The sequence below is a fragment of the Mercenaria mercenaria genome, chromosome 19 (genome assembly GCF_021730395.1).
Source record: "Mercenaria mercenaria strain notata chromosome 19, MADL_Memer_1, whole genome shotgun sequence".
Lineage (NCBI taxonomy): Eukaryota > Metazoa > Mollusca > Bivalvia > Venerida > Veneridae > Mercenaria > Mercenaria mercenaria.
In genome coordinates, this window is record NC_069379.1 from 18,663,500 (window position 1) to 18,688,538 (window position 25,039).

General features: G+C 35.5%; 1 protein-coding gene across 3 annotated transcripts; it reads right to left on the bottom strand.

Moving 5' to 3' along the window:
* Positions 1-981: 981 nt before the first annotated feature.
* Positions 982-23,307, bottom strand: LOC123541738 (protein hinderin-like). Of its 3 annotated transcripts, XM_053531504.1 has the most exons (13): positions 23,260-23,307; positions 22,170-22,310; positions 21,355-21,476; positions 20,820-20,923; positions 18,980-19,095; positions 17,993-18,099; positions 17,318-17,533; positions 13,964-14,906; positions 13,168-13,212; positions 7,409-7,574; positions 6,175-6,303; positions 4,292-4,434; positions 982-3,127 (listed from the first exon to the last, which is right to left on the bottom strand). In XM_053531504.1, the coding sequence occupies exons 2-13, from the start codon at positions 22,273-22,275 to the stop codon at positions 2,934-2,936; spliced, it is 2,391 nt and encodes a 796-aa protein (XP_053387479.1). In that variant the 5' UTR covers positions 22,276-22,310; positions 23,260-23,307; the 3' UTR covers positions 982-2,933. The 3 variants fall into 3 exon arrangements, with proteins under 3 accessions (XP_053387479.1, XP_053387481.1, XP_053387480.1); XM_053531506.1 differs by lacking the exon at positions 17,318-17,533; XM_053531505.1 differs by lacking the exon at positions 13,168-13,212.
* Positions 23,308-25,039: the final 1,732 nt, after the last annotated feature.

Below are 25,039 nucleotides of genomic sequence, written 5' to 3' on the forward strand. Positions count from 1 at the left end.
AGGGTGTGGTTACTTTTCCTTATATGCATATAAATCTTTTCAGAAACTTCTGTTAACAGTAATGTATTAACAGTAATGTACCTTATTTGACCCCGTACCAAGTTTTCACATTTTTTTTTCTCAGATTAAGCTGTATTCAAGGTTACTTTTTACTCACTTCCACTTTCATTACCAGTTGTAAAACATTTGTTCCTGGTTTTCCACCTTACTATACAGTATTATTGTATTTGCAAACTGACATTGATAATGCAAATATGATATGTTGGATACTGTTACACACCTGGAGGAGTCATGAATGTTCGCTTTTCATAACTGAGCTGTGCCATGAGAAAACCAACAGTGACTTTGCGACCAGCATGGATCCAGACCAGCCTGCTCATCCGCGCAGTCTGGTCAGGATCCATGCTGTTCGCTAACGGTTTCTCTAATTGCAGTAGGCTTTAAAAGCAAACAGCATGGATCCATGCTGGTCGCAAACCCACTAAGTTGGTTTTCTCATGGCATCGCTCATATAATGTAATGTTAAAACCACCAATTGTGCTATAAGCAACCTGTTACCATCTGAGTGAGGTGTGTGATAAAGGTTCATCATGGCCCTCTTGTTTAGCTCACCCACTCTCTAACATGATCTAAACAATTTTTTTGGGGTTTAACGCCATTTTTCTACTGTATTTCAATTACCGTGTGTAACTGCTGGCAGTTAACCCAACCAGTGCCCATGGATTTTGGAACAGTACACACTAAATACCAACATCCCCACATGAATCTGAGGTGAAGGACGAATTATTTCAGACATAATGTCTTTTATCAAATTGTCATGGAGAACATGCAGCCCACCTGGGTATCAAATTCTTGACCCTGTGATCTGTAGATCAGTGCGATGGGTGCTGTGAACAATTTGTATAATTATATACATGTATTAGGAAAAACTTGTAGACACAACTTTAAATTGTTCAATTGCAAAAGAAGTTGTTTAATGTATACAATTTTTCATATTTATTGCAAAATAAACTTTCAATATATGTAACACATGCTAACAGATATAAGCTTGAAGAGCACAGAGGATTTATAATACATGTACATGAAGAATTTTTGTGTAAATGCATGCATTATTAGGTTATGTCACATACTGCCACTGTTCTTAGAAAATCTATGCCAGTTTCTGATTCTGGTTATAGACACCTTTATTTACACAGAATGTGATATAATATACAGGTGTTATTTCTTTTAAAGTTTTGTACATTATTTTTGGTTACTTTTCTGCCAATGAAACAGTAAAATTACTAAATTAAAGCAAAAAACATAGAGTACAACTGAAGTTTCAGACATTTTTACATGGTCATTCATCATCTTTTTAGTTGTTAATGAACTTTCTTGTATTTTCCAAGATGAAACAGTCACTCCAGTGAAATGCAAGAATTAAAGGTTTTCATGCCAAAACCAACAGGTTTTCAATGAACAGCAACAATATATACATGTATCTTAGCACTGAACAAGAAACGTGATTCTATGTATATGGAAATTCTGAAATTCTGAACATAATAGAGCGTACATTTACGTAAAGTAAATCCCTGTACTATAAATAACAGAGATTAATACACACCTAACAATATCTGATAAATTAATGTATGTTACTGGCTACATATAAGTGTAACATTTTGAATGGCAACAGTTATAAACTTACAATTCCGGGACATTGATGTTTGCTCTAATCCATTTTTCATAGTATCAAATTTATAATTATTCTAATAAAAGTGGAAGGATTTATAATTTTTCAGATTACATGCTACCTGTAGTCTACAGACAACTGAATTCAAAGAAAAAATGTCTAAAAGAAAAAAAATGAAGTTTCCAACATAATTATATATTAATATTAAGTACAGAGATTCTACTTAAGTATTCTGATAGTAGTCTACCAGTAAATTACAAGCACAACTTCTTATTAAAACAAAAAATCTTGTAGGAAGCAAATAATCAACATGTTCGGCCAAAAAAACAAACTGTTTATTTCCAGTAACATGCTCCCCAAAAAATAAGGTAGGTAAGTAGTTGCTTTTTTTTTTACAATGAAAAGAGAGCAATAAAACAAAGCTAAAAGTATGAAATATAGTGAAAATATTGATTTTTTTTTCAATGCCATACAACATAAGCAATTAGGGTTGTGGCAAATTTTTAGGGTAGATTGGGATACCAGAAACAAACAATTTTTTTAGGCCTTGTTCATTTTTTTCTTCTAACTTCTTTTTTTCATTAAAATGCCAAAAAAAGTGATTCCTCCCCCACCCCCCCCTCCAAACTGAATATTATTTCTTGCTAAACTGTAAATCTTTGAAGGTATATGACACCAGGAAGTCTAATAGACCGATCACAGAGCTGCATTTTCAAGACATGCCAGTTTCAACATGGTAAAATGGACCTCTTTTACAACGAACACAGTGACTTCAGTAATAAATATCACACTTTCTCCAAAATCAAATTCTGTTTTTTGACAATACATGCCCTAGATGATGCTACAAACTAAATAAAATCTAGGTGTCATTTAAATATAATCTGTGTTTAATACTAAGGTTTCAGATTTTACACAGAGTCTATGATAAAGTCCAAGAAAAATGTAACCATTAACCAAGTGAAATTGGGATCATTTCCAACATGTTGAAATTAAGATAAAAACTACGAATAACAGATTGCCATGAAATGTAGTTACAAAAATACATTACTGTAGATACCCATGTAAAAGGCACAGTTTTTTGACCCCCGGGATCACCCCCATGGAATCGTGGGTGCATATTATACACAGGTATAGACCAAACATTAATTTTTCTAGGATTTTTGGCTAAAATCCGGGATGCGCATTCTAGACGAGTGCACATAAAACATGGGTATCTATGGTACAATGATATCACAGTAAGGATAGACTAATAAATTGGCAAGAATCATAGGAAAAATATGTCTTCAAGGATTTTGCTTTCTTCTAATGACTCTTCCTCTTCACTCAGAAGTTTGCCTTGACTGGTTCTCTGCTGACCTTGACTAATTCTCTGCTGAACTTGACTGGTTCTTGGCTTGGGTTGGTTACTTCTAAGCTGAGCTGGACTGGTATATTGTCTATATGGACTAGACTGAGCCCCTGAAAATTATAACAATAAACTTATCAAAATCTAGAATTCAATGCCCCCTCAAAAAAGGTTCTTAACTTGAATGCAATACATTTTCTGCCACTTCAAAGTAAAATTATCTCTGGATACTGTAAAATCATTTAGTTTCGTGGTTTTGGTCAAAACGGCAATTTCGTGGGAATATGAATTCGTGGATTTCAACTTTTGAACATAATCTGAATGGGAATTTTACTTGTTCGTTTGCATTAAATTTCGTGGACTGACTTAACAACGAAATCACGAAAATTAGTCTCCCACAAATATTAATGATTTCACAGTAAATGGACAATTATGTACTCTTGTTTCTGTCTTAGAATAAGATCAACATAGGCAGTCTTCCTATAACATATCTTCTCTAGATTTTTTGGAGACAAAATAATCATACATATTACAGCAGCTACTGAAAGTGAAATAATTTTTTTTGCCTCAAGCGATATATTTATTATGGTGCAAAATATGTGATGCAAATAATATTATCAGTCACTAAAGTCTTTTGAGACCAGCATCTGATTGGTCAATTCTGAGCATAAACTTGAAATTGACCAATGACAGAACAGCGTTTAGAAACTAGTCTCACAGAGTTTTACAGCCTTGAATCAAGGGCCAGTATTCATCAGTGTTTCATATACTATTAGGAAACTTACCAGTAGATTTAAGAACAACAAATATTCAACTTTAAACTTTATATAGCATGTGATGATGAAATTTTGCTGAGCTTTCTGTAGAATGCAAAGTTACATATTGTATATTAATCAGATTCATATTATACAAGATACTATACCAGATTTTATATCAGATTTAAGTAGTGCCCTTTTAATAATAAACACATTCAAAGGCATTTTATATCGTGCAAAGGCAGCTACTTGGGGTGCCAAATTCATCCTCTACCAGTAGTGACACAGATTCAGAGAAAAACCTCAGAACAAAGAGAGAAATCCTAGATACAGGCCTGTCTGACCAATTTAGCTTAGCTCTTTGTGAATAGACAGTCTGGTTCTTTAATATGCCCGGTGTATAGCAGCGATATATGAGAAGCTATCTTTCCTGGGTACTAGTACTCTCCTTTTAGTATAAGCCCAGTTCTTTCTTTATAGAAAATCTATTGCAAGCACATTTTGTGAATGGACTGTACTAACCTTTACCACCTGTGATGTATTTATTAGGTGTAAAATGTCTATCAGGTTTGTTTTCTAGATCCTCGTAACTCCCGTTATAGTGTGAAGCCGGCAGTTCCTCGTCCATAGAGTTCACTAGCTCTATAACGTTCAAAGTTTTCTCTCTAAAATCAGAAATAAGAATACAAATTCTTGCACTATTTTTTTAATGGTAATGCTTTGAGATGCTCGCTATAATGTTAAAAGTAGCACTGTGCATTGATTAATTCTGAATTCATAATAAATCACCTCTGATTCATGTTGCAAAGTTGGTAGTTACATGTAAAATTCCAGTGAAAATCACTGAACCATATTAATGCAATGCTACACACAACCAGTGGTATAGGAGAAGTAGCACAGACACTGCAGAATTTGAAAAATCGAGAGTTATAATTCTGCTGAAAATCTGTTAATTATTACACCGGAACAAGCTGATGATATTAACAACTATGCTTCCCTCATGAAGTTATGTAAAATTCAACCAAATAGTTCATAAGAAGTAGTAAAAAGACTAAAAAAAAAAAAAATATAGAATCAAGGGTCACAACTCTGCTGAAAACCACTGAACGGGAAAATGCCACTGATATGCATACCTAAACTTGGCACTGGAGTTACTCCAGTACAGTGTGGTGGAATTCTGACCAATGGTGCAAAAGAAGGAACCAAAACAACATATAATTTAACAAATAAATGGCCTTAAGTACACTGCAAATTTCTGAACTTGAACATGCCCATGATATACAAAACTAAGCTTGGCAGTGATAAGGTTTGACCTTATTCCTCCAGCTGTTATTGGAGCAGTTGCATGGACAAGGTGAAGGATGGCAAATAAAGGACCATAACTCCAATGAAAGTCACTGAACCCGAATATGCCAACAGTATGTATATTGCAGGCCTCCTAGCAGGCCTGAACAAAAATAAAGGTTTTTATAAAGGCTCCAATCTATGGAAATAAAGGCCTTTTAGTGTAAACTATTAAAAAATAAAGAGTAAATAAAGGCTATTTTTGTCGGAATTCTCGTTGAAAACATAATATATATAGGTATTTACTACATGTATGTGGTCTGGTGAACACAACAGCATTCTGAAAAACTCAAGATGAAAGATACACAAGCAGTATCCTAATAACAACACTTAAAAGGGGGGGAAGAAATACAGTAGTATAACCATTACTTGCTTTAAACTGGCACGGCAAGCAGTCTGAACAAAAATATAGGTTTTGAGTGAAAATTACAGGCTATTTGGCCGTTTTAAAGGTTTTTTCAGAAGATTTAAAGGTTTTAAAGGTTTGCTCTGAAATTAAAGGTTTTTAAAGGTTTTAAAGGTTTCACTAGGAGGCCTGATATTGGACTGGGCATGGATCATTCCTGGAAGGTTTGGTGGAAATCCTCCCAATGAAAGAAGTGGCCAAAACATCAAATTTGACAAAACAAGGGCCATAACTCCACTGAACATTACCACACCTGAACAAGCTGATGACATGCACTGCTATGCTGGCCAATGGTAAATTTTGTGAAGTTTGGTGTAAATCAGACTAGTGGTGTCTGAAAAGTTGCATGGAGACAGACAGCACTAAATCAACAGGTCTTCTCCCTCCACATGTGAATGACATGATAATTATGAGCTACAAAAACCTGGTATCATTATTTGAGCTGCGCCATGAGAAAACCAACATAGTGCGTTTGCGACCAGCCTGTGCAGTCTGGTCAGAATCCATGCTGTTCACTTTCAAAGCCTAATGGAATTAGAGAAATTGTTAGCGAACAGCATGGATCCGGACCAGACTGCGCAGATGCACAGTCTGGATCCATGCTGATCGCAAACGCACTCTCATGGTGCGGTTCATTTAGATTTCATAAACATACCCAGGAGTTCTGACAGTGGGCTCTAGTTCTGTTTCCCGCCACTGTTGAACGGAGGGACTGGATTTTTGCCGATTACATCCCAGTGGTAGATTTCCTTGAATGTGATTACTGGCATCTTTCAAAGGAGTTCTGAAAAAATAAAAAAATTCTAACAACAAAGACTCGTGCTGAGGTCAATATGTAGTGACCTGCCTAAATACTGTTGAAACCTGGTATCTCAAAGTCCGAGGAATTGAGTATTTTACTTCATGGTAACAGAAATTTTGCTTCAGATGATATTTTGTGCACACGTCTTTAGGACGTGACTAATGATTAACAGCCAGAATTTTGAGTAAAGCAAATCTGATTTTATCTTCTACTGTTCAACTGTAAAATATTGACCCAACTAGGTCGGCCTTGAAACCAAAATAAAAACTTCCAAGCATGGATATGGGAAATACTGATTTAGAGTTCACACATCCCTTTTTCTAAACTTTATTTCACTATAAAATCTGTGGACAAATAGTTTTAGTGGTAAACAGGCACCTTTGATAATTTAAACAGGAAACCCTAAAAAAGACTTTCATTATTCATATTGTCCAAGGCAGTTTGCTCAACAAGTTGTGAGTCACAGCACAGGTTGTATGCTGTAATTTCAAAGATGATTCTACATCTATAGTTATTTGACAGTGACATGATCTCAGAGTCGTGCTGAGATGTTGTCAGCAAAATACTTGCTGGTACAGAATAAAGAAAAACACTGGTAAGTTTACCTGTTTAAGTTTACCTTACCGCCTATGGCATTGAGAGACAGCATTTTGCCAATTCAAACAAACATTTGAGCCGCGCCATGGGAAAACCAACATAGTGGGTGTGCGACCAGCATGGATCCAGACCAGCCTGCGCATCCGCGCAGTCTGGTCAGGATCCATGCTGTTCGCTTTTAAAGCCTATTGGAGTTGGAGAAACTGTTAGCGAACAGCATGGATCCTGACCAGACTGCGCGGATGCGCAGGCTGGTCTGGATCCATGCTGGTCGCACACCCACTATGTTGGTTTTCCCATGGTGCGGCTCATACATCAATAGTTCACACAAACTCTATGCAAAATAACAGGAAAACTTTAATCGAAATTATATAGGGATTGATTGGTGCTTTAACTTTGTATCCAAATAAGCAGACTATTCCAATAACCAGTATTCCAATAAGAAGAATATTCCAGTAACCAGTATTCAAATAAGTGGAATAGATTGTACCTGTATGATATACTGGTAGCCACATCTATCAACCTTGGTATATCAGAGTCTCCTGTATCTACGGACCGTGCTGGTGATGTTGCCACAGTAACCTTGTTGTTACGCGGTGGTGTTCCTAGCGGTGATGCACCCATAGACACTCGACTCCTCACCTTTACTTCATCATCTGGAGAAAGCAAGAAAAGGTTATTTTTCATGTAAAATGACGGATAACTGAACAATACTATCATACAATGAAAGAAAATTTGTAGAAAGAACTTTTGATAAAATTACATAAAATTTTAATCAAACACATATAAATCTAAACCAAAAGCCCTTTTTTCCAAATTAAATTAAAACATTCTTTTTCAATTTCACCGATAACTTTTCGCCTATTAGTCTCATACCATCTTTTTCATTTATCAATGATAAGTAAATATCCTTTATATTTGATTTTCCCTGACATTTAAAATATATTACCAGTAAACCTCTTAGAGAAACATTTGTACAAACATTATAAAAGGAAATTAAAATGAACATTAAACACTGAAAACATGAAAAACAAGAGGACCATGATGGTCCTGAATCGCTCACCTCTTCCCACATGACCCAGTTTTGAGTATGACGTTGTTTTTTCTATTATTTGACATAGTGACCTAGTTTTTGAGCTCAGGTGACCCAGTTTTAAACTTGACCTAGATATTATCAAGATAAAAATTCTGACCAATTTTCATGAAGATCCATTGAAAAATATGGTCTCTAGAGAGGTCACAAGGTTTTTCTATTATTTGACCTATTGACCTAGTTTTCTAAGGTACATGACCCTGTTTTGAACTTTACCTAGATATCATCAAGGTGAACATTCTCACTAATTTTCATGAAGATCTCACAAGGTTTTTCTATTTTTATACCTACTGGCCTAGGTTTTGACCGCACGTGACCCAGTTTCGAAACTGACCTAGATATCATCAAGGTGAACATTCAGATAAATTTTCATGAAAATCCATTGAAAAATATGGCCTCTAGAGAGGTCAAAAGATTTTCCTAATTTTAGACCTACTGACCTAGTTTTTGACCACAGTTGACCCAGTTTCAAACTTGACCTAGATATCATCAAGATGAACATTCAGACCAACTTTCATACAGATCCTATGGCCCCTAGAGAGGTCACAATGTTTTTTTATCATATGACCTACTGACCTAGTTTTTTATGGCACGTGACCCAGTTTCAAACTTGACCTACATATCATCAAGGTGAACATTCTGACCAATTTTCATGAAGATCAATTCAAGGGTATGGCCTCTAGAGAGGTCACCAAGTTTTTCTATTTCAAGACCTACTGACCTAGTTTTTGATCGCAGTTGACCCAGTTTCAAACTTGACCTATATATTATCAAGATAAACATTCAGACCAACTTTCATACAGATCCCATGAAAAATATGGCCTCTAGAGAGGTCACAACGTTTTTTCATTATTTGACCTACTGACCTACTTTCTAAGGGCACGTGACCCACTTTCGAACTTGACTTAGATATCATCAAGATGAACATTCTGACCAATTTTTATGGAGATCCATTCAAAAGTATGGCCTCTAGAGAGGTCACAAGGTTTTTCTATTTTTAGACCTACTGACCTAGTTTTTGATCGCACATGACCCTGTTTCCAACTTGACCTAGATATCATCAAGATGAACATTCAGACCAACTTTAATACAGATCCCATGAAAAATATGGCCTTTAGAGAGGTCACAAGGTTTTTCTATTATTTGACCTACTGACCTAGTTTTTGATGGCACGTGACCCACTTTCGAACTTGACCTAGATATCATCAAGGTGAACATTCTGACCAATTTTCATGAAGATCTCATGAAATATATGGCCTCTAGAGAGGTCACAAGGTTTTTCTATTTTTAGACCTACTGACCTAGTTTTTGACCGCACGTGACCCAGTTTCGAACTTGACCTATATATCATCAAGATGAAGATTCAGACCAACTTTCATACAGATCCCATGAAAAATATGGCCTTTAGAGAGGTCACAAGGTTTTTTTTATTATTTGACCTACTGACCTAGTTTTTGAGGGCACATGACCCAGTTTCGAACCTGACCTAGATATCATCAAGGTGAACGTTCTGACCAATTTTCATGAAGATCTTTTAAAATATATGGCCTCTAGAGAGGTCACAAGGTTTTTCTATTTTTAGACCTACTGACCTAGTTTTTGAAGGCACGTGACCCAGTTTCGAACTTGACCTAGATATCATCAAGATGAAGATTCTGACCAACTTTCATAAAGATCCCACGAAAAATGTGACCTCTAGAGTGGTCACAAGCAAAAGTTTACGGACGGACGGACTGACGGACGCTGCGTGATCACAAAAAAAACAAGAGGACCATGATGGTCCTGAATCGCTCACCTCTTCCCACATGACCCAGTTTTGAGTATGACGTCGTTTTTTCTATTATTTGACATAGTGACCTAGTTTTTGAGCTCATGTGACCCAGTTTTGAACTTGACCTCGATATTATCAAGATAAAAATTCTGACCAATTTTCATGAAGATCCATGGAAAAATATGGTCTCTAGAGGTCACAAGGTTTTTCTATTATTTGACCTATTGACCTAGTTTTCGAAGGTACGTGACCCTGTTTTGAACTTTACCTAGATATCATCAAGGCGAACATTCTCACTAATTTTCATGAAGATCTCATGAAAAATATGGCCTCTAGAGAGGTCACAAGGTTTTTCTATTTTTATACCTACTGACCTAGTTTTTGACCGCACGTGACCCAGTTTCGAAACTGATCTAGATATCATCAAGGTGAACATTCAGATCAATTTTCATGAAGATCCATTGAAAAATATGGCCTCTAGAGAGGTCAAAAGATTTTAATAATTTTAGACCTACTGACCTAGTTTTTGACCGCACATGACCCAGTTTCAAACTTGATCTAGATATCATCAAGGTGAACATTCAGACCAACTTTCATACAGATCCCATGAAAAGTATGGCCTCTAGAGAGGTCACAAGGTTTTTTTATTATTTGACCTACTGACCTAGTTTTTTATGGCACGTGACCCAGTTTCAAACTTGACCTAGATATCATCAAGGTGAACATTCTGACCAATTTTCATAAAGATCCATTCAAGGGTATGGTCTCTAGAGAGGTCACAAGGTTTTTCTATTTCAAGACCTACTGACCTAGTTTTTGATCGCAGATGACCCAGTTTCAAACTTGACCTATATATCATCAAGATAAACATTCAGACCAACTTTCATACAGATCCCATGAAAAATATGGCCTTTAGAGAGGTCACAAGGTTTTTCTATTATTTGACCTACTGACCTAGTTTTTGAAGGCACGTGACCCACTTTTGAACTTGACCTAGATAACATCAAGGTGAAAATTCTGACCAATTTTCATGAAGATCTCATGAAATATATGGCCTCTAGAGAGGTCACAAGGTTTTTCTATTTTTAGACCTACTGACCTAGTTTTTGACCGCACGTGACCCAGTTTCGAACTTGACCTAGATATCATCAAGATGAACATTCAGACCAATTTTCATACAGTTCCCATGAAAAATATGGCCTCTAGAGAGGTCACAAGGTTTTTCTATTATTTGACCTACTGACCTAGTTTTTGATGGCATGTGACCCAGTTTCGAACTTGACCTAGATATCATCAAGGTGAACATTCTGACCAATTTTCATGAAGATCTTGTGAAATATATGGCCTCTAGAGAGGTCACAAGGTTTTTCTATTTTTAGACCTACTGACCTAGTTTTTGATGGCATGTGACCCAGTTTCGAACTTGACCTAGATATCATCAAGGTGAACTTTTCTGACCAATTTTTCATGAATTTCTATTGAAATATATGGCCTCTAGAGAGGTCACAAGGTTTCTTTTTTTAGACCTACTGAACCTAGTTTTTGATGGCACGTGACCCAGTTTCGAACTTGACCTAGATATCATCAAGAAAAAAACATTCTGACCAATTTTCATAAAGATCCCACAAAAAATGTGACCTCTAGAGTGGTCACAAGCAAAAGTTTACGCACGGACGCACGCACGGACGGACGACGGACGACGGACGCTGCGTGATCACAAAAGCTCACCTTGTCACTATGTGACAGGTGAGCTAACAAGGCCTAGAATAACATGTACAATCACACAAATAGACATTTTTAACAGATAATCCATAAAATGAGATATATTCAGTGCAACCTCTGTAGAGCAACATACTTTGGGAGAGAGGTTGTTTTTCTTGAGAGGTAAATTTGATAATATATTTCAGCTTAGGGATGATGTTGTTATAGAGAGGTTTTTACTTAAGAGAGGGCCACTTTGGAGAGGTTGTACTGTACACAGAATATATACTGATCATATTTTCAATGTCTGTATGAGCATAAGAAATATATAAACAGAAGAGGAAAACATTCAAACTTGCATTTCTGTAAAATAAAGGATATTTTTTCAATAAAAAATATTTATAGTTTTAAAAGACTTCTAAATACGTAAATCTCCTTTATTTTACATTTAAACAAAAGTATTTTAAATACATAACATACCAGCATACATGTACACTACAAAATGATAACAGTTAATTAATATGCATGCATCTTACTTTTGTCTATATGTACAGTATATACATTGAGAATTTTTATTTCTTAGAAAGTCATAAACTGATGAAAGGTTTATCTATCTGTTTAACCTTTAGCCTGCTAGCGGCATTAAAGTGATTCTGCCTTTCCGACCAGTGCAGATCACGCGTAGGCTGATCACGGTCTGCATTGTTCCCTATTCAGTCAGTAAATTTTCAGTGAACACCCCTTAGAATAATAAAAGGTACATGTATTGCCCAAACTGAATGACGGACCATTCCATTTCTGAATAAAAGATTTAGCAGGGTAAGGTTTAAAATATTTAATCATTTGCTGAACTTTTCAGTATTTGTTGGGTTTAACGTCACACCAACACAATTATAGGTTGTATATTGACTTTCAGCTCTTTGATATTTGAGGAAAACCCCAGGTGCCTTTCAGGCCATTACTTCACATATGAACAAGCTCCTAGGTAGAACCACCAACCTTTCATAAGCATGCTGGATGGCTTACTCACGTAAGAAATTTCTACACCCATGATAGATTTTGAACCAACATCAGTGAGGGGTAAGTGTTCAAGCTCAGTGACCATGACCTGTCAACCTACATGGCCCCTTCTTTGGCATTGCACATAGGAAGAAACTGGAAACTTGCTTCAAATAGGCGCACAAGTAAACATGCTTCAGTCTTATATACAAACATTCACATTCTTGAGTCAATTGTTTATATTGTATTCTGTTATCACTATTAAACATACGACTACTGTGAAATCATTTTTATTCGCATAGGACGAATTTTCGTGTATTTCGCGCTAGGACCGATGCGTGAATTAAAGACTGCGCTATTATTACTTTTAATTTTATTGTTTCCTTTCTAACATTGAAAATGCGCAAATTAAAGCCCACACGAAACAGTCCTTTTTCAAGTTTGCACGAAATTTCATGCCAGCGAATTTAAATGATTTCACAGTAATATGTCGAAGAATATTCATGGAAAATTTGCATACATGGCATGAATATTTATGACTAATTGCCATACATGTCAGATAATTAAATGAGAAATTTGCATATGACACATGAATATTTCAATTACAAGATGCAAGTTAGGACTAATATACTGTATGTATGAATGAGAAAGCAGTCATTCAGCCAATGTGTATAAAATGTGTTACCATGACAACCAGTGTGTGACAAAATGCTTCTTTTCTTTGTTATGACTTAAATTCATTGAAATAAAACAAAAAGTTCATCAACTTTTAATATATTTGAACAAATACAAATTGAGTAAATTTTTAAGAGTTGACATATTTTTGAAGTACTACAGCATAAAATATATATTTGACACAATGAAGAATCTAAATCAAAAATCCATCTTTGTCCAATACTCTTATTATATGGATGCTTGGAATTTTTCACAATTTATCAATTTATTTCAATTCAACCTAACACAAAGTGGTGGAGAGCTGATCAACGTTTAAGGACCCATAACCACAACCAGAAATTCTATTCCATGGTTTGTATAGACTTACTATGCAAAAATTGACCTTTTTAGGACTTTTTTTCATATTTTTAAGAACTAATTTTTCAATATCCAATGATGTACTTCTAACATTCCTTTCTCTTTCTGCATGTTATTTTACCACAGTCTCATATATATATATATATATATATAATCATTTTAGATCATGTAAATTAAATGTGATTTTTGAATTTTCTGGCTCGTACGAAAAGGCATTGCCAATTGTTTATTTGAGCTACAGTAACACCTAAAGAAGACCAGAGTAGAATTTCTGCGATTAAATAATCACACGGAAATTACCGAGCATCATTACGGGTCTGCTTCCTTAATACCTTGATGCAGTGAAATGAACAGTGATATATGATGTCTAAAGCTAAATGCATGAAAAACACAATAAATGGTGGACATCTTATGTAAATGTAGTATACTGAAACTACATGTATTCTTACCAATCTCAATATCATTTCTTGGACTGTACATCTCCACCTCAGAAGCATGGTCCTTTCCAACTAACCACTTTCTTGACCCCTTTTCCTCATCTTCCACGCCAACCCCTTTTTCACTCGCATTATCAAAATCTAATTTCAGAGCTGGAAATTTTCCACCTTCTTTATAGAACTCCATTCTCTGTTGCTGAAGCTCTTTCCGTTTATCATATTCATATTTCCTAGTTTGTAACTGAACTTCTTGTTTCTCTAACACCTGTCTCAATCTCTCTTGTTCATCAAGCAAAGCCTGCCTCTGCTTCAACAGTTCACGTTTTCTACCACCTGGCGATAAATTTTTGTAATATTTTGCATAATCCGGGTCACTGAACATTTTTGCCGGGTTTTTTAAATTTGGCGAATGTTTTTCTGCATCATCATCATACTCATCTTTCCCATTAAATGCAACTCTATTTTTACCACTGTCTGAACTAGCTGGTGAGTAGTCTCTGACTTGACCTGATTTTGAATATTGTTGACCTTTTGACCTAGTTTCCTGAGTTTTCAAAGATGTCCTTGACCTAACACTTTCGTTGTCATAATTCAAAGCTCTAATTTCCATAGATTTTTGAGTGCTTGATGCTAAAGGTTCATGCAATGGACCTGTACTGATCAGTTTCTGAGGGTAGGCAAATTTAGGTCTTCCTTCTGTGGGTGAGGCACTGCGTGACCTTGAATAGTCAGATGTCCTTGACCCCCTACTCCTTGACCTTTCCCTAGCAATTTCTTTATCTATCATAGAGGTGTATGGTCTTTTCACAGTTTCTGTTGGATTCAACAATAAATCTGACACAGACTCATCTCCTGCATTCTCATTGATCAAATGACCATCATCTGTGTTCTGATTGGTTGGGTATCTAGAAATTGGTTCCCTAGATCGTGACTGTCTCCCAGCTCCTGGATAATCCTATTTCAATGCAATACAAAAATTATTATAAAAAGATAATAACAATTCAAAATTTCCTGAGTCCAACACTAAAGAATTGTTTGTTTGTACATGTAGTATCCCGACCCTGAATTTTCAGAGATGGTAAGTAGTCCAAGTACATATATATATATATTTTTTTTAACTGGAATTTCAGTAAGCACAAAATTTAAATACATTCTATCTGGAATTTCTGAGAGCAAAAAACATGCATGGAATACATTCAGACAATTTCTACCAGGAATTTCAGATATACAGACATGCACACTTAATAATAAATCGAAATATTGCTAATACTGACTGAAACTGTTATGGAAATCACCCTTAAACCTTATGACAGACCTGCATAAAAACCAACCTACAATAGACACCTATCAACCTGACATAATTATAAAAGATGAATTAAAACTAACTAAGACATATGAGCCATGCCAAGGGAAAACCAACATAGTGGCTTTGCGACCAACATGGATCCAGACCAGCCTGTGCATCCGCGCAGGCTGGTCCGGATCCATGCTGGTCGCAAACCCACTATGTTGGTTTTCTCATGGCACGGCTCATATTAGAATGAGTGAAAACCAGTCAGGTTATGAAAGCAACACTAAGTAAGTGAATCACAAAATTATGTCACAAGGTGAGAAAAATATGAAGCAAGACTCAGACAAAAACACATGGCCTCATAATCAGGGGTGTGATTGACAAAAGTTGAGAAAAAAAGGAAAATGGTCCCTTGGTGGATTCCATCTGCGGCAGACAAAAACACATGGCCTCATAATCAGAGGTGTGATTGACAAAAGTTGAGAAAAAAAGGAAAATGGCCCCTTGGTGGATTCCATCCGCGGAATTCCGCAAATCTGTGGAAAAATCACACCCCTATATGAATACTGTTCCAGTGTTTTAATGACTCCAAAAATAGTGAAGTAAGTAAGAACCATCTGTGACATGCAATTAATGTGATTATCTATAACAGACAAACAAAACTGATAAACAGACTTAACCCCCTACACCAAACACCCTGCTCAATTTTTTGACCAAGGCAGACAGAATCCCCCTCAGATTTTTTTTCAATTATATCTAAATTTTCACTTCATTCTATTTATTTTAAAAAAATGTAACCATTACATAAAATTTCTTTTAATTTTTCCTTTTAAACATCAAAGATTCTATTCAACAAAATCAAAGAGGGAAGTTTGTCCATCTTGTTAAAATCCAACACATGGATTTTGTCCAGGTGATGTGGGATGGACAATTTTGTCCTACAAAATCAGTTACGATAAGAATTACTTAAAGATTAGTTCTCTTCATATTAACCGTTCTTTTTTCTACTTTTAGAACTTCCTGTTACACTCCCAATAATAGTGCAACTATTTCAGTGGTACCCCTTTAAACTAATCAGGCGTAGATTCAAGGAAATGTACTGATGTAATAGTCTTCCAATAAATCAAGTTATTTTTAAAGGAAGAAATTATTTTGAACTGAAATAACTGTTCAATTTCATTTGAAACAGTTCAGATCTGCTTTAAAGGGGAAGTAATTTAGACAGTTCAGATCTGCTTTAAAGGGGAAGTAATTTAGACAGTTCAGATCTGCTTTAAAGGGGAAGTAATTTAGACAGTTCAGATCTGCTTTAAAGGGGAAGTAATTTAGACAGTTCAGATCTGCTTTAAAGCGGAAGTAATTTAGACAGTTCAGATCTGCTTTAAAGGGGAAGTAATTTAGACAGTTCAGATCTGCTTTAAAGGGGAAGTAATTTAATTTAGACAGTTCAGATCTGCTTTAAAGGGGAAGTAATTTAGACAGTTCAGATCTGCTTTAAAGGGGAAGTAATTTAGACAGTTCAGATCTGCTTTAAAGGGGAAGTAATTTAGACAGTTCAGATCTGCTTTAAAGGGGAGGTAATTCAGACAGGTTATAATAGATTTCAGTCATTTCATTCTCACTAACTTGTTCATGAAACTTTAATTATCATACTTCTGTTAATAAATGAAGACACACCTCAGATGAGAATGGTCAAGAAACTTAACCCTAACTCTAAGGAAATGTATGTTTATAATGAATAAATGATCAACTAATGGCATGAAAACCAGTGTTCCCATTCACGTAAATAAGTACGTGTTTCATGCACAGATTTCACATTCCACGTATTGAAAAAGTCTCCCGAGGGTGAAATCTCCCAGAAAAAAAAGAAAGACATTGTCCTTAATCAGTTTTCCTCAATATCGCTGTCGTAGACCTTTGCTGTGGTCTGACACTATTAATTAAAATATTTATTCAATTCAGATGCGAGTTGACAGTTTACTTTCTTTTTCAATTCTTTTTCAATAAACTAGTTTTCAGACAGAAATGTTAGTCAATGGTTAATAACAGAACACATGTTAATGGCAACAGTGCACCTGTTTATCTATCGGGGATGGGACCCGATTAAGGAGCACAGGGGTTAAACTCTGTTCATCCATCTCTGACAGGTCATACACTGGTGGACAAACTTCTATAACTCTAGCAGGATTACTGTGGGGTACAGTGTCTATGGGTGTGGTTTTCGGTACCGACGGTGCTAAAGTGACAATTGCTTTTGTTTGTTTTGCTTCAGGTTTAGAATTTCCCATAGCCTGTTAAATATTGGCATACTTTATGATTATAATGAGTCATAAAGTGTAAGCTTTCTAATAGATATTCTAGTTAAATAAATTTAAAAACAAACTGATCAAAATTTTATAAAATTCTATGGATTACTATTGCTATTAATTCTCCTTTTAATGCTATGGATGGAAAACAAAGTCACTCATATTGTTTACTACATGTATGTGAATGTTTATATCATATATTATGTGTATGTTTAAACAATGCTATGGCTAGTCACTCATATTGTCTCTCATGTTAGTGTTTGAACTAAAAATCTTATCAAGAAATCATTCACCTTTTCTTCAACCTTCCCTTCTGCCCATTGTCAGACATATTTAACAAATATTTACTCAAAATAATTATTTTTGCTATATCAATTACTAGGATTCAGTTTATATTTCTGGGAACCAAATAAGTTTGATCTTCACAGAGCAATTAATACCTACTTCTTTAATATCGTGTATAGAGGAGTTCAGTCTGTCTTGTTTGTTCAATAACTGTGCCTGGTACTCGGTCAGCAATTTCTGACACTGGAACAGCTTCTCCTGAACATCTGAAACATTAAAGTATAGTTGAACATTGACTGCCTTAGGTTGCAAGAGGATGTGTTAAAGTCTCAAGTTATGTAGGGTTTCTACTAATACAAATTAACTGAGAACAGCCAAGGACAATATGAATATAGAGGACACATTGGTCGAGAGTGCCAAGATTCTTTCCTACAGAGGTACCTCCAAGGCCCAGGGCTCACTTCCTGACTACTCCTGCTGTGGTTCGTTCTTGGGCCATGCATTTCATCACAACTGCCTGAGCTGACCCAGCTGTAAACAGATACCAGCAAATTGCTTGGGGTAAGATATGATTGGTCTTAACTGTTACTAAAACACAGTTGCTCAAAATCTCCACAGAGCATATTGTTCACTTTTTACACAATGCTCTAGCGAACAATTGAAACAAACTGCAATATGTCACTGGACAATTTCAAGAATTCAAACTCAGCCACTTAGATTGCTCGAGTTTCCAGACTGGTATCCAAACAGAACACTAAAGAATTGGACCTAGATTACTTCAATTTTGCAGTACCACCCATCAATTGTGTCAGGGAAGAGTAATCCCAGAACAGCAGTGATATTCATTTCAATGCAGTCTGGCAGGAGCTTTTGCAATCGGTAACATATCTAGTAATATATTGCTTCCAGACTGACATCACAATATCAAAAGCTTTTAAAATGTATGAACAAGTCTGTTTGTGAACTTGCAAAATCACAAGTGTTATAAAATTTGGTTGATGCTGTTCACAAAATTGCATTTGGCATGATCCAATAATATCAAATTCACTGAATAGGGAACCTTTATGTGGAAGTTACCACTTTCAAATTCTGCCAAAGTTCCATCACTCCAGCAAAGCACACCCTAAATGTGTCTGTAAGAGTTACCTTCTCTTTCTTGTAATATTTTCTCTTGTTGTTCCACCATAACCATCAGTTGATGTTCGTACTGTTCTCTCTCTCCATGCAGTTCCTTGACAACCTTCTCTTTTTCATCACCAACCCTAAAAGTAAACGTTATTTATTTACTTAAACATTCAAATCCTGCAGGAGAATCTAAATTAACAAGAGGGCCATGATAGCCCAATATCGCTCACCTGAGTTAAGTTGCTTGCTTGAACAAATTCCTTTGCTAAAGCTTCAAAACCAAGAAATTAGGTCAGTAGGTCATATTCATGGTCTCTAAAAGTCAGTTTTAAGATCGATGTGCAAAACTGTACAAGTCATCCAAATTTCAAGGCTGTATCTTAAAAAACAAGAAAGTAGTCAAGGTCACAGTCGGGTGACCCCTTTTCACTTGGGGTCATCAGGTAAATATAATTAAACAGTCAAGGAAATATGATCTGATAATATTTGAATAAAGGGGAATAATTTGAACAAAATTCGTAGAGGACCACTACATGATGCTACATACCAAATATCAAGGCTCTAGGCCTTGTGGGTTTTTGGAGAAGAAGATTTTTTAAAGTTTTCCCTATATAGTCTATGTAAAACTAGTGACCCCGGGCGGGCCATTTTTGACCCTAGGAAATAATTGAACAACTTTCGTACAGGACCACTAGATGATGCTACATACCAAATATCATGGCTCTAGACCTTGTGGTTTTGGAGAAGAAGATTTTTAAAGTTTTCCATATATAAGTCTATGTAAAAATTTTGACCCTTGGGGGGGCACTTTTGACCCCTGGGGAATAGTTTGAAAAACTTTGGTAGAGGACTGCTTGATGATGTTATATTCCAAATATAAAGGCTCTAGGCCTTGTGGTTTTAGAGAAGAAGATTTTTAAAGTTTTTCATTTCAGTTGCCATGGCAACCAGAGTTCTGCATGGAATTCAATTCTTTGAACAATTTTGAAAGCGGACGACCCAAGGCACATTCTTGTGAAGTTTCAAGTAAATCTGCCTAGTGGTTTTGAAGAAGACGACTTTTTTTAGAAATTGTTGACGGACGACGGACATCAAGCGGTCACAATAGCTCACCTTGTCACTTTGTGACAGGTGAGTTAAAAAGTAATTCAAATTTTCAAAAGAATATTTTCATTTAAGACTTACCTGCAGTATGTACATGTATAGTATACCTGCTTAAAACAGATTTGGTCATTTATGATATGTGACAGACATAGAATTTCTTGTTGTTCAGATGCAAAATTGTTAACAAAATATCAGAGTTCTACATTATACATCAGACATAAAAAATGAGTGCAGATGACATTGATCTCTGACCTTGAGTCTTCCTAGTTACAACATGGGCCCTGCAGATCTTTCAAATAAGGTAAGAATTTGACTCTAAAGTTACATGAAAACACTTCAAATTTATAAGTAGCCAAAAACAGATTGACAATATCCAGGTATATTTCCTTCCTTTTTAAGAGGTATAACAATATTACTGTATCACATTGTAAATGTGGCATTTTTCTACCTTGTCAATTGCAAATAAAGCAGATACCTACCTTGCTAACTGCAAATGTGACAGTTACTAACATAGCCAATTGTAAATGTGGCAGTTAATATCTTGCCAACAGTTAATGTGGCAGTTACTTACCTTGCCTATTGCAAATGTGGCAGTTACCTACCTTGCCAATTGTAAATGTGACAGTTACTTACCTTGCCAATTGTAAATGTGGCAGTTACCTACCTTGTCAACTGTAAATGTGGCAGTTACCTACCTTGTCAACTGTAAATGTTGCAGTTACCTACCTTGTCAACTGTAAATGTTGCAGTTACCTACCTTGCAAGCTCTTTAATAAGATTAGCAACCCTCTGTTTATCTTCTGGCCGGAGATCTTTCAAGGAGGCTTTCTTCAATCTATGTAAACTTTTCTCAGCAAAACTCTGAAAATAATAATGGTGGGTTGAGGTAACGCATAGTTACAGAATGCAGTAATGGTATTTGACCAGACTGTGAAATCCTTTACTATGGTGCTACAGAGCCAATCAACTACAAGTAGAGCATCAACAGCCTATCTATGTGAGACCTTGAACTGAAAGTGTTAATAGTGGTTTAACCGAATAATTTTCCTAAGAGGAACTTCCATTCTTACTTAACACCTCCTCAACTTAATGACCCAATCCACTACAATCTTATCTGACAGTTTGCATTTTTCCTAAAATGGAAAAATGTATGTTACTACTATGTCTAGCTATCATTATCATCTTCATCATCATCACCTCAACCATCATCATCATCATTAGCAGCAGCATCATCATCACCATCATCAGCAGCATCATCACGATTCATCAACAACTTACAAAATATATCTTACCTCAAATGTTGTAGACATGCCACTATCATCAACATCTGACAATCTGCTCTTCTCTCTAGATGGAAAGCTGTTAACATTATCTCTCGACTTCAGGTTCCCAGACAGTGGTTTCCTAGGCCGGGCTGTAAATGATGTTATTTTTGAAGAATAATACATATTAATTGTGTTTTTTATAAACAGAATACAACAGTTAATTAATTTATACCTAATAATTTTAAAATGAATTATATCTAATCACTTCACAGTAACTTATATCTGATAATATCACAGTGATTTATGATGGTGCAAATGAATAAATTTGACAGTTAGGATTCTTCCAAAATGAAATACAGAAGGTTTATTGCATGCTTTTTCAGTGAATTATTCAGATATATTCAGACAAATATTCAACTATATTCCAGAATTTTTCAGTTGCAAAATGTGTAAATTTTATTAGAGCCTTTAAAAAGAAAATAAAAGGAAATAACAAGAAAATTTCTTTGCTTTATATGTAGGATCAAAATGTCTTTCACTCCACATGGTGGAGGACAATATCAATCTTACACTGAAACAATTTTCTATGTATGAGCCGCACCATGAGAAAACCAACATAGTGCATCTGTGACCAGCATATATCCATACCAGCCTGCTAATCCGCGCAGTCTGGTCAGGATCGATGCTGTTCACTGGTTTCTCCAATTGCAATAGGCTTTGAAAGCGAACAGCATGGGTCCTGACCAGACTGCGCGGTTGCGCAGGCTGGTCTGGATCCATGCTGGTCACAAACGCAATATGTTGGTTTTCTCATAGTGTGACCCAATTATAATTATATTCACCTTTTAGAGGCATTTCACTCTGTGTAAAGTCTGGTTTTACATTTTCAACAAGTGGCTGTTTCAGAGGAACACTGGCAAGCACTTCTTTTGTTTTCCTAGCTTTCATTCTGCCTGGTCTTTTATTGCCAGGAGCAGATAACCCTGAAAATAAGACTGCAGTTATGAATATGTACTTTCCACAGATTATTAATACCAGTCTAAAATATCCAGTTTCTGATTGGTTGTTTTTGAGCCTCACTGTGGAACTGACCAAAGACAAACTTTCATTTTGAGACTGGTTTCAAATTTATGTTGTAGTATCCTATGTCTGGGATTTATTTCTCATTTAATAGTGTTAGAAAGAATGATGCCTGTATACCCACTTTCCCCTCCAACCCCAACCAAAACTGAGTCAAAAATCATCAGGGCAAATGTAGGTATTTACCAGGACTACCAGGTTGCCCTGTGGACTACTTCAATTTTCATGTTTGTGACAATTTCTCTTAGATACATATTTCAAGAAAAAGTAGAAACCTGTTTATAAAAAAAACAACAACAGAAAACTCTGCAATGTTAATTTTTTCAAAAGGCACAAATTATGTTCCATTGATATCTAGAATTTTACTAATTGAGTTATTTGTAAAATTTTAATTTGGCAAGTGCATTTTCAAAAAAGGCAAGTTAACTTTAATCCACTTGCCAACGGCAATGGGAAACCGGGAAAATTATTGCCAGTTGCCACTGTTTGGAAAACAAAATATATTTCGAAAATTTCAACTGAAACAAAAGAACTTTATGGTAATCATTTTAAAGTACTAGTCAAATTTAGAGTATCAACAAAAAAAATGTTTTTTTTGACCCCCCCCCTTTATATTTAAAACCAAATCATTAAACCATTCTGTCGTGTGCGTAACACGGGAAAAACGTTTTGAATGAGTTTGAAACCGTATAAAAAATAATCTATGTTATAGAAATCATTGAACAAAAAAATAACCCTTTATGTTTTTTTTTTATCCCCTTCAGAAGCGCTTTTTCTTCAGCTTGGAAATGGACCGGAATCTTGTAAAAATTTCTAAGCGATAGTTTATTCCAAAAATAGAATCTAAATTACCTGGAACATATGCATCATCTTCACTGGAAGCTGTACCTGTAGTAAAAAAAAATAGCACATTTAATTGCCAATCTCATAAAGGTCATTTATTTTGCTTTCCCAATCACCCTATAAATTCACATTCGGGCCCCAAGGGGTTCTCAATTTATTGACGGGAAATTTTGCCCCCATTTTCAAAAACTCTGGCCCTTTGACCTTTATTCAAGTGCCCCAAATCAACATTCACCCTTCGTAAGTCCTATCATACTATTATTTTTAAAATTTAAAGGGTTTGGGCAAATGGTTTTCAGTTATTGTTTGGGAAATGTTTTCATTTGACACGGTGACATGCCCTTTTAAAGTTACCCAAAATAAAAAGGGTCATCTATTCCCAGTATTGAAAAGTCCAAACCTAGAAGAAAAATTTTCTGGGAAGGGTTCTCAAGTTATGATGGGAAAGGGTTTTTTCTTTTTTAGGACCCGTGATTTTGACCTTCAAAATAACCCAAAACCTATAGGGGCATCTACTCTGATGTTTCCCAATTATCTTCTATGAATTTTTCAACACCGGGTCAGGGTTCTCAAGTTAAGGATGGAAATGCTGTTCCTTTTTTCAACCCCTATAACTTGCCCTTGTGGCCAGGGCTCCTTTTGTTTTTTTTTGGGATGGGGCGGTTTCATGAAAGGGGGAATTGGCATGTTTTTGGAGGGGAATTTCAAAAACACCAATTTTTGCTGACCTACATTTAAAACAAAGTTTAAAACAAATTAAAATTTTTGCTAGAAACAACCAAGGAAAAAGGACCACTTTAAACATTTTAAAAAATTACCAATGAATTAAAATTTTTTTAATAATAAAAAAATTTTTAACTTTTTCAAGAGTTTTTTAAAAAATTCCCAAACCAAGAAATTTAAATTGAAATTTAATTTAAAGATTGCAAAATAATTTGTAAAAATTAAAATTATTTTACAAAAAAATTAGGCAAACCCTAAATTCTGCCAGTAATTTTTTGTAAAAAGCCTCGAACATTCATAAGGGGTTTTCAATCTGTGATTGTCCTTTTCAAAAATACTTAATTTGTGTGGGTAATACAATCTGCCATGTTCATGGTGTAAGGGTTGCTATTGTTCGACAAAAAAATAACTCCACCCCTAAAACTCAGAGTTAAACCATTAAATTATGAGTTATAAGTTTGTGTCCAATACAAAAAATTTTTGGGGACTCCAAACTCTTTAAACACGCGTAACGGGGTTTTTTGAACAGGCCCTAAATTCGGGTTTTCAAGAACTTTTGAGAAACAAGTTTGCTTAAAATCATAGAAAAACTTATTACACAAAAGTCAGTTTAGGGTAAATGGCATGCATGCCTTTTTTTGGGGAATTTTTTTGTTTGAAATTAAGGGAAAAAAAAAAAAAAAATTTTGATGGGAAGGGGGCCAAATTGGCCGCAAATTTTGCCAAAGGGAGCCCTGTTATCTACAATTAATAATGTCAACTCTTTTTTTCGAGTGTTAAAGACATGTTTTTGAGGGTTTTTATTTTTAAGGGGCGGGGCCCCATGTTTACGGTCCCGAATCCACCCCCTTTCTGGGTTTACGGTAACCCCTAACAACCCTTTTGGGACAGCAGGTTTAAAACGGAGTTTTAACGGCATCAAATGTATGTTGACTGCATAAAGATGTTGTAAATTACTTTTTTCATTTAAAAAATTGCGAAAAAAAAACAAAAATGATAGGTGTTGTTTGTTGATTCGCCCGTATGCTCCATGATGCCTTTTTAAAATCTTCCGTAATCCTACCTG